We start from the raw sequence: 10,996 nt of genomic DNA, 5'->3' as shown, positions 1-10,996 counted from the left end.
ATAGTTAGGGTGAGAATCCTACCAGTTAACCACTAGTTTCAAAAACTTGGTGATGTTTCTCAGGATCATTGCCTTACCCATCTCGTGCGTACATATGTATGGCTTTGCCCCTGTCATATTTCCCAGCTTTTTTCGTTGTCTACTCCTCATTGTCCAATCCTGAAGTTCTCGCTTTCCTTTTAAATTATGTTATACCTTTCTGTTTGTAATTCTTCTTTTGAGTTCTTATACTAGGGAGACAATATGATATTTACACATGTGGGTCTTGTTTATTTCACTTATAAGTATATCTTCAAGTGGCATCCACTTAAATATGAAGGCTTCGAGCTTATCATTCTTTATAGCTGAGTAATACTCCACTGTATAAAAATACCACATCTTTTTCATCCATTCTACATGTGACAGGCATCTTGGTTATTTCCAAAATCTGGCTATCACACATTGTGCTGCTATAAACATAGCTACGCATATATCACTATGATATGACGCTTACAGTTCCTCCAGGAAAATTCCCAGTAGGGGGAAAACAGGCTTGAATGGGATTTCCAGTCCTAATTTTCCAAGGAGTCTCCGCACTCAATTCCATAATGGTTGCACCAGTCTACACTTCCACCAACAGTGGAGAAGGGTTCCCTTTTCCCCACAACCTCTCCCAACATTTGTTGTTGGTTGATTTCTTTATGATAGCCATTTTTTCTGGGTTGAGATGGTATTTCAGTGTTGTTTTAATTTGCATTTCACGGATGGCTAGTGATGAGGAACATTTTTTCATATATTTATTTGGTGCCTTAATTTCATCCTCTGAGAAGTATGTGTTCATTTCAGATACCCATTTCTGGATTGGGTCTTTAAATTTAGGGGCCCTAATGTTCTTTAGTTTTTTATAAATTCTTTGTCTGAGTGCTTATTAAGATTTTTTCAGTTTGTGGATTGTCTTTCACTTTGTTGATAATTTCTTTTGATGTGCAAAAACTTCTCAATATGGGCTGGTGAGATGGCTCAGTGGTCTAAAGCACCTACTTAGAACAAGCTAAAGTAAGCAAAGCCCAGGGACCACGGTTCAATCCTCCAGCACCACATGCCAGCCAGCCCTGCCCCCTGATGGGCTGAGCTGGACACACACACACACACACACACACACACACACACACAAATAAATAAAAATTAAAAAAATAAAATAAAAAAAAAAAAAAAAAAAAAAACTTCTCAATAAGAGGAGTCCCAGTTGTTAATTCTTTCAAGTATCTCCCATTAGATTTGATTTTTGTTTATGAACTCTTTGCCTATCCCTATGTCTTCAAGGGTTCCCCCTACTTTCTTCCAGGAGATTTAGTGTTTCTGTTTGAATGTTCTGATCTTTAATCCATTTTGACTTTAGTTTAGTACATGGTGATAGACGTGGGTAAAGTTTTAATTTTCAGCACGTAGAGAGCCAATTTTTCCAGCACCATTTGTTAAAAAAGACTTACCTTTCTTCCAGTAAGCGTGTTTGGCCCCTTTTTCAAAGATCAGTTGGCTGAGTATGTTCCTAGAGGCCTCTTCATCTTCTAATCTATTCCATTGATCCTCAGGTCTGTTTTTTTGCCAGTACCATGCTGACTTTATCACTGTAGCTTTGTAGTATAATTTTAAGTCAGGAATTGTAATGCCTCCTGCTTTGTGTTTGTTGGCCAGCATTGCTTTTGCTATTTTAGGTCTTTTTTCATTCCAAATAAATTTAGGAATGATTTCTGTAGGTCTGGGAGGTATGTTGGTGGTAGTTTGATAGGGATTGTGTTAAATCTGTACAACAATTTTGGGAGTATGGCCATCTTCACGATGTTGGTTCTTCCTATCCAGGAGCAGGGAATATCTTTCCATTTTCTGAAATCCTCTATGATCTCTTTTTTCAGATTACTGTAATTTTCTGAGAAAAGATCTTTGATTTCTTTAGTGAAATGAATTCCAAGGTATTTCATTTTTCGTGGTGGTATTGTAAAAGGTATTGAGTCTCTAATTTCCCTCTCTGTGTGTGTTATCTGTGTAGAGGAATGCTATTGACCTTTGGGTATTGACTTTGTGTCCTGCTATGCTACTGAATTTGTGTATCAATTCCAGTAGCTTCTTGGTGGAGTTTTTTTGGGTCTTCCAAGTAAAGTACCATGTCATCTGTAAATAATGATAGTTTCACTTCTTTACCTATTCTTACTCCTTTTATTTCTCTGTCTTGTCTAATGGCTCTAGGTAATGATTCCAGAACTATATTGAAGAGGAGTGGTGATAGAGGACATCCTTGTATTGTACCAGATTTGAGAATAAAAGATTTCAGTTTTTCCCCATTAAGAATTATATTAACTGTTGGGTTGTCATAGATGGCTTTTATCAGATTGAAGTAGAGGCCTTCTATTCCATTTTTCTGTAGGACTTTGAACATGAATGAGTGTTGGGCTTTGTCAAAAGCCTTTTCTGCATCAATTGAGATGATCATGTGGTTTTTAGATTTTGCTCTATTGATACAGTGTATTACATTTATAGATTTTCGAATATTGAACCATCCTTGCATCCCTGGAATGAATCCTACCTGGTCATGGTGGATGATCTTCTTGATGATTTGCTGCATTCTATTTGCTAGGGTTTTATTGAGGATTTTGGCATCTATGTTCATGATACTGGCCTGTAGTTGTCTTTTTAAGTTGTGTCTTTCCCTGGTTTTGGTATCAGTATAATACTAGCCTCCAGGAATGATTTTGGGAGAACTCTTTTTCTTGTCAATTTCTTTGAAGAGCTTGAGAGTGCAGGGATTATATCCTTTGTGAATTTCTTGTAGAATTCAGTTGTGAATCCCATCAGGAATTTACATTATATATAAATAGAGGATATCATTACTTTCCAGGAAGGTCAAAGCAAAGTAAGGATTAGAGATTCTAATGGTTAAACTGTTGCATGGAGATTATAAATCTCCATTGTGTAAAATTATTTTCTTGAGGTTTTTTGTTATTTTTACTATTAAATGTTACTGGTGTTTGAAAAGTTGAACCTTAGTGAAATTTAATTTACTTGGTTTACAATATAGAATAATGACTATTAACTGACATAGGTATATAATATTTATTCCAAAATGTTGGGGGCCAGGGAGATAGCTCAGTAGAATAAGCATTTGCCTGGCAAGCAGAAGGGCCAGAGTTCAAGCCCTGGTTCTGCCAAAAAACCCAAAACAGAACAAAATGTGTTTTGGTTTCTTTTGTACAGAACAAGTTTTTTAGATACTATTATTTGGGGGTAAACAATTGGCTTGTGAACAACTCTATTTGTATCATCTAGCTTGGAATATTTAGGAAAATTCCATTAGTTTTTGTTTTAGCTAGTACTATTGATTTTTTTTTTTTTTTTCTTTGTTTGTATCAGGGATCAAACTCAGGACTTTGTGTTTGCCAGGCAGATCACTGTTTCTGTTTTTAAGATATAACTTTTTTTTTTTTTTTGAGATACTGGGGATTGAACTCAGGACCCTGCACTTGTCAGGCAGGCGCTTATTCTCCTGAGCTATCTCCCTAGTCCTAAAATTTAACTTTCTATAAAATGTCTGTTGCTGTTATTTACTACTATGAAATTACAGTAGTTAGGGTTAGTTTAAAAAAAAAAAACAAAAAAAAACAACTTTCACATCTTGCCCTAATGAAAGATTTTATGGCTTATTTCCGTGTGTTTGTTGTCTTAGGAGTAAAAGCTTTGTGAAGCTTTTGATGCCTGTGACTTTTTTCATTTTAGTCTCAAATTCCATTTGCTTGCTTCCATTGCTTTTTCTTTTTTTCTGTTTCCTGTTTTGAGCACTAGAGACAGGATCTCATTGTGGAATAACCAGGCTCATTTCATTTTATTGAGAAAAGTATCAATGATAACACATTGGTTGTAGAAAGAAACAGCTTTCTGTGAAGGTATATCATTTGTGAAATACTTTTTTCCTGGTGAGACCACATGTTGCCTGATGGAGGCATTAGCCTTAGCTCCCAAAGAGTTTACAACATAATAAAATGATAATATTAAGTGATTTTAAACTAGGGTGAAGTTTTATAGGGAAATTGTAATAGACCTTTGTTTGCACCATTAATTAAAGAAAAATATTACCCAATTGGCCTTCTGTTTGTCTGTTTATTTATTTATTTGTGTGTGTATTTAGGACAGGGTCTACAGGGTGTACAGGGTCTCACTATATAGCAGATTGGACTTGTAGTGATTCTCCTGTTTTCAGCCTTCCGAGCACTGAGATTACAATTGCACGCCACACACCCAGTCTCAATCGTTGTCTCAGCATGCCTCGGCACAACAGGGATCGAACCCCGGCCGCTGTGCTTTGCCTAAGCAGGCACTTTAGTCCACTGAGCTATCAGGCTGGCCCTCCAGTTGACCTTCTGTATTCTATGTTCTTTGCAACTGTGAATCAAAAATATTTGGGAAATAGAAACTGTTTATATTCACCATGTACAGACCTTACTTTCTTGTCAGTATTCCCTGAGCAGTATGGTATAATACTTGTATAGCATTTCCTTTATAGTAAACTGTTTTTTTTTCTTTTTTTTGCGGAACCGGGGATTGAACTCAGACTCTTGCGCTTGCCAGGGAAGCACTAATTCTATTGAGCCATCTCCCCTAGCATTTATTTTATAGTAGGTATTACAAGTTATCTAGAAATGATTTAAAGTATGAGGAGACTATACATATGGAAATAGACCATTACATATTAGGGACTTGAGTATCTGTAGATTCTGATTTCTGCAAGCGCTGTTGGAATCAAACCTCTGTGGCTACTGAAGGACTACTATACTTACTCTGTCACATATATAGCATGTACTTTTTATGACATTGAGATTATGAGATGCATTTTTTTTTTAATAATTCTGTTGAGAAGTATTTTTTCTTTTTTTAATTGTATATATTTGGTACAGAGTCTCACTCCACAGCTCAAACTCAGTGATCCTCCTATTTCAGCCTCCCCAGTTCTGAGATTACAGGTGTGTGCCCCCACACCCAATTTCAGTGGCTCTGTGCAGGGTGCCAGCCCAGCATGTCAAACCAGGGATCAAACCTGGGTCATTGTGCTTGCCTAGGCAGGCGCTTATACAGCTGAGCTATCTCCAGAACCCCTGTTCAGAAGTATTGTGTTGGTTACTTTTCTCTCATTCCTGGGACAAAGTACCCAATACCTAAAATTAAAGAAGAAAAGCTCACAGTTTGTGGAAGTGTCAGTCCAGCTGGCTCTAAGAGTGGCATATGGCAGAGCACAGCAGTTCATGGTGGTGGAAAACAAAACAGCAAACAAAAAGGGAAGAGCAGTGGCAGCAGTGGGAGAGGCAAGCCTCTCAATATTGCCTTCAGGCTATCTGCCCCAGGGCGAGTGTAGCACTCACCCATAATCCCAGTAGTAACCCGTAATCCAAGCATTGGATCATGACTTTTATGATGAACTCTAAAAACCAGCCCCAGTGACTACATCAGGCTTTGGGGGACACCTAGATACAAACCATAACATGTATATTTAGATTTCTAATATGAAACTGTGTAATAATATAGTATTGATGAAATGATTATAAAATAATTTTGAAATTCATGTGGTAGTACTGATTAGGTAAATATTCTATCTAAATGTCTACCTAATCTGCAAAATCCAGATGTGTAATTTTTTTTTTTTTTTTTTTTTTTTGGCGGAACCGGGGATTGAACTCAGATCCTTGCGTTTGCCAGTCAAGTGCTTATCCTACTGAGCCATCTCCCCAGCCCCCAGATGTGTAATTTAGAATAGTCCATTGTTCATCAACTTGGCCCCCTTTTTCCTGTGTGATCTACACAGCTGTGGATTAAAAATATTCGGAAAATAGAAACGGTATTCATATTTACCACGCAGAGACTTTTGTACTGGTGTCAGTTCCTGCAAAATAATACTTTAAATTTTTTTTTTTTCCAAGATAGGATAATTGTGTGTGCATGCTTGTGTGTTTATATATGTATGTGAATTCATCTATTTGTAGAGAGAAACAAAAATGTCAGAGGCAGGTATGGTTGCACACATCTGTAATTGCAGTACTTGAGAACCTGTGCCAGGAGAATTACTGTGAGTGTAAGGTCATACTCAAGTGTATGGTGAGATTTGGCCTTAAAAACAAAAACAAGGGGCTGATGAGATGGCTCAGTGGTCTAAAGCACCTACTTAAAACAAGCTTAGCAAAGCACAGGGACCACGGTTCGATCCCCCAGCACCACATGCCAGCCAGCCCCGCCCCCTGGTGGGCTGAGCTGGCCACACACACACACACACACACACACACACACACACAAATATAAATAAAACAGAAAAAAAATTTTAAAATACGTCTTAAAAAAAATCCCCAAACCTTTAACATATAATAGCTTTTACATGTAATAAACCACTGCATTACATTTTGAGTCTCTTTCTGCTCAAGCCAGAATCTTTTGGTTAGCTGGTTTCCCATCTTGCTATTTCTAAGAGTGTGGTGATGATTTATTTCATGAAGGCAGTTCTACTGTAGCTTTTTAGTTAGTACTGAACATATTTCTCCTTTTAGCTGTGCGGTCAGAGAAGAAACGGCTTAGGAAACCAAGCAAGTGGCTTCTGGAATATACAGAAGAATATGATCAGATATTTGCACCTAAGAAAAAGCAAAAGAAGGTACAGGAACAAACACACAAGGTATGAGCCAACATTTTCAGCAGTCATTCGTTTAAAGAGATAGCTATGGTATTTTGGTTGCAGTGTCATATTTTACCTCCAGGAGACAATATTTCCTTAACTGAGATGTTTTTCTTTTTGTTTTTTTAAAATCCGGTATTATTCATTCAAGAAATGTATTAATGAGCCTGCACCTTCTGAGTTAGTATATATATGTATATACATTCCTTTTTACTGGTTTGCCTGCCTGCCTGCCTGTCTGTCTTCCTTACATGAGAAATAGTACTTAGGACCTTGTACTTGCACCACTGAGCTATATTCGTAGCCCTCCTCTTTGCCTCCAAAGAGTGCTTAGTGATTTGTGAATATTATGCTGCAATGTTAGAAACATAGGATAGAAAATAAATTGCGTAAACATGGGGATTTTTGCTTATTAAATCCCAGCACTAAAAATATTTTTTGCAATGGGTTTGCCACAAGAGCACAATTGTAGTGAACACCACCATTAAGTCAAAGCCAACATGGGAAACTAAAAGACATTAATATCATCGTCATTGGACATGTGGATTCCAGCAAGTCCACTACTGTGTGATCTGCAAATGTGGTGGCATCAACAAAAGAACCATTGAAAAATTTAATATGGAGGCTACTGAGATTGGGAAGCATTCCTTCAAGTATATTTGGATCTTGGACAAACTGAAAGCCAACCATGAGCATGGTATGTTGACATCTCTTCGTGGAAATTTGAGACCAGCAAGTATTATGTGACCATGATAGATGCTCCTGGACATAGAGACTTTTATCACAAACATGATTACTGGGACATCTCAGGCTGACTGTGCTGTCCTGATTGTTGCTGTTGGTGTTAGTGAATTTGAAGCTGGTATCTCCAAGAATGGGCAGACCTGTGAGCATGCCCTTCTGGGTTACACACTGGGTGTGAAACAACTAATTGCTAATATTACCAAAATGGATTCCTCTGAGCCATCATACAACCAGAAGAGATACGAGGAAATTGTTAAGGAAGTCAGCACCTATGTTAAGAAAATAATCTACAACCTTGGTCACACTAGCTTTTCTGGGTGGAATGGTAATGACGTGCTGGAGCCAGGTGCCTTGGTTCAAAGGATAAAAGGTAACTTGTGAAGATGGCAATGCCAGTGGAACCACATTGCTTGAAGCTTTGGGTTGCATCCTTCCACCCATTTGTCCAACTGACACGCCTTGCAGCTTCCCTTCCAGGATGTCTACAAAATTGGTGGTATTGGTACTGTCCCTGTGGGCCAATAGAGACTGGTGTTCTCAAACTTGACATGGTGGTTACCTTTGCTCCAGTCAATGTCACAACTGAAATAAATTATTGAAATGCACTGGGAAGCTTTGAGTGAAGCTGTTCCTGGGGATGGTGTTGGCTTCAATGTCAAGAATGTGTCTATCAAAGGTGTTCATCCATTGTGGCAGTGTTGCTGGTGCAGCAAAAATGACCCACTAATGGAAGCAGCTGGTTTTACTGCTCAGGTGATTACCCTGAACAATCCTGCCAGATCAGTGCTGGCTATGCTCCTCTACTGGATTGTCACATGGCTCACATTGCTTACAAGTTTTCTGAGCTGAAAGAAAAGATTGATAGCCTGTCTGATTAAGTTGGAAGATGGGCCCAAATTTTTAAAATCTGATAATGCAGCCATTTTTGACATGGTTCCAGGGAAACTCATGTGTGTCAAGAGCTTCTTTGACTGTCCACCTCTTGGTCATTTTGCTGTTTGAAATGAAATGGTTGCTGTGGGTGTCATCAAAGCAGTGGATAGAAAGGCTGCTGGAGCTGGCAAGGTCATCAAGTCTGCCCAGAAAAGCTCAGACGTCTAAATAAATATTAACCATAGCATCTGCCACCCGTCTTAATCAGTGGCGGAAGACGATTCTCAGAACTGTTTTTCTGAATTGGCCATTTAAGTTTAATAATGAAAGACTGGGGGCTGGGGATATAGCTCAGTGGCATAAGTGTATGGGTGGCAAGCACAAGTTTCTGAGTTCGAACCCCAGCACCACAAAAAAGAAAGAAAGGTTGGTTAATGATAATGATGCAGGACCAGGGAGATAGCTCAGTAGAAAAAGCGCTTCCTTGGTAAGTGCAAGAGCTTGAGTTCAGTCCCTGGTTCTGCCAAAAAAAAACCCCAAAAAACAAAAAACAAAGATAATGATGCATTATGAAAATTTCAGAAGGAAAGGAGAGGGGCTGGGGAGATGGCTCAGTAGAATAAGCGCTTGCCTGGCAAGTACAGGGTCTTGAGTTCAATCCCCGGTTCTGCAAAAAAAAAGAAGGAAAGGAGAGTGTTCTGTGGACCATTTTGTGTGTGTGTGTGTGTGTGTGTGTGTGTGTGTGTGTGTGGCAGTTTTTAAGTTACTAGTTTTGAAATCAACATTTTTTTTGCGGGGGAGGGTACCAGGGATTGAACTCTGGCGGTTGCCACTCAGGCACTTATGCTGCTGAGCTATCTCCCTAGCAAAATGAGCACTTTTTAATGAAATCAACTTGATCAAAAATCTGTCACAGAATTTTGAGTCCCATAAAAACAGTTCAATGAGGAAAGTGAATAAATAAATCCCAGTACTCTGGGAAGCTGAAACAGCTTAAAGATTTGAGCCCTAGCCTTGGTGACCTAGTGAGACATTGTCTCAAAATTTACAAAAAAAAAAAAGGTGCATAGTGTGTTTATGTATGTCTGGGGAATATAGCTTAGTACTACCCCCTATTGCCTGGCAGCGGGGAAGACACCTTTTTTTGGGCAAAGGGATTACTAGAGGTTGGACCAAGGGCCTCATGCATGCAGTGCATACATTTCTCCAGTATGCCGTATCCCCTGCCATTTAAATTTTATCTTAAGACAGAGCCTTACTGAGTTGCCTAGGCTGGCCTTCCGTAGTCCTTCTACCTCGACTTTCTAAAGTTTAGTAACAAGTTTTTTTGTTTGTTTGTTTTGTGGCACTGGGGATTGAACTCAGGACCTTGCGCTTGGCAGGCAAGTGCTTATTCTACTGAGCTATCTCCCTGATTCGACTTTATAAAGCTTAGATTATAGTTGAACACTATCAAGGATGGTTTATCCTGTTTTAAAACAACAATAAATAATTTTCATAACAAGAATCTTGGTCTGTAGTTTAGGCTGGCCTTAAACTCACTATGTAGCCCAGGCTAGAGTCAAACTCATGACACTCTTCCTGCCTCAGCACCCCCTAGTGTTGGGATTATAGGTGTACACCACCATGCCCACTTGAAATGTGCTTAACATATTATATTTCTATTTATTTATTTTTTTGGCGGAACTGGGGATTGAACTCAGGCCTTTGTGCTTGCCAGGGAAGTGCTTATTCCACTGAGCCACCTCCCTGGCCCCTTTATTTTTGAACTGAAATATTTTAAAGTAAATTAGAGGCTAGGACTGAGCCTTAAAAAAGGAAAATAAATTAGAGGGATTTTGGGTTTTGTGTTGTTTAGATTGAACATGCCTGGGGCATGCTAAGCAAGTGCTCTACCACCAAGGTGCATCTCTAATCCTTGAGGCATTTTTTGTTTTGGAACTGGGGATCAAACTCAGGACCTTGTGCTTATCAGGCAGATGCTTCTTCTGCTGAGCTATCTCCCCAGCCTCCTCAAGGCATTTTTGACTATATGTGTATGTGTGTGTGTGTGTGTGTGTGTGTGTATATATATATATATATATATATATATATTTGGTTGTTGCAAGGTCTTACTACACAGCTCATACTTTTGGTTGTCCTCCTGCTTTCAGCCTTCCCAGTGCTCTGGGGTTACAGGTGTATGCACCACACTGGAACTCTGGCTGGCTCAGCCCACCCAGGGCTGGCAGGGCATGTGGTGCCAGGGATCAACTGCTTTAGTCCGCTGAACTATCTTGCCTGCCCCCTTGACAGTATATTCTTAAATATTTTAATATGTATGTATAATGAAAATGAACATTTTTACTTATAAGCAATTTAACATTTTTATATCTTGTAAAATCAGCCTATCTAATATTGGCCTACAGAATATCTATGTTATGTATTTGTGTGATTGCTTCCTCATGGGTATCATTTGTCTTGTTTCTCTATTTACTGTGTTCCCTTTGAAGTAGAAGGTAGAAGCACCAAGTTATAGATCATGTGTCATATACTACCTGACAGTAGAGGGCGTAGAGTACCCTCTTTCCATAGTAGAGCTGATTAAAAAAAAAAATAAATAAATAAAATAAAAAAAGGGGCCGGGGAGATGGCTCAGTGGAATAAGCACTTCCCTGGCAAGTGCAAGGGCCTGAGTTCAATCCCCGGTTCTGCAAA

The 10,996-nt window shown here is 38.9% G+C and overlaps 1 protein-coding gene across 10 annotated transcripts in view; it reads left to right on the top strand.

Moving 5' to 3' along the window:
* Nsd1 (nuclear receptor binding SET domain protein 1) overlaps positions 1–10,996 on the top strand; it is a 161,452-nt gene that overhangs the window by 82,223 nt on the left and 68,233 nt on the right. For all 10 annotated transcript variants that reach the window (XM_004632281.3, XM_023716463.1, XM_023716456.1 and 7 more), the window contains one exon: positions 6,558–6,682. In XM_004632281.3, coding sequence (XP_004632338.1) covers positions 6,558–6,682 — 125 coding nt within the window. The remainder of the gene's footprint in view (positions 1–6,557; positions 6,683–10,996) is intronic.

The sequence above is a fragment of the Octodon degus genome, unplaced genomic scaffold (assembly GCF_000260255.1).
Source record: "Octodon degus isolate 3935 unplaced genomic scaffold, OctDeg1.0 scaffold00048, whole genome shotgun sequence".
NCBI lineage: Eukaryota > Metazoa > Chordata > Mammalia > Rodentia > Octodontidae > Octodon > Octodon degus.
The sequence above is the reverse complement of the archived record's forward strand: the minus strand, read 5'-3'. Positions and strand labels throughout refer to the sequence as shown.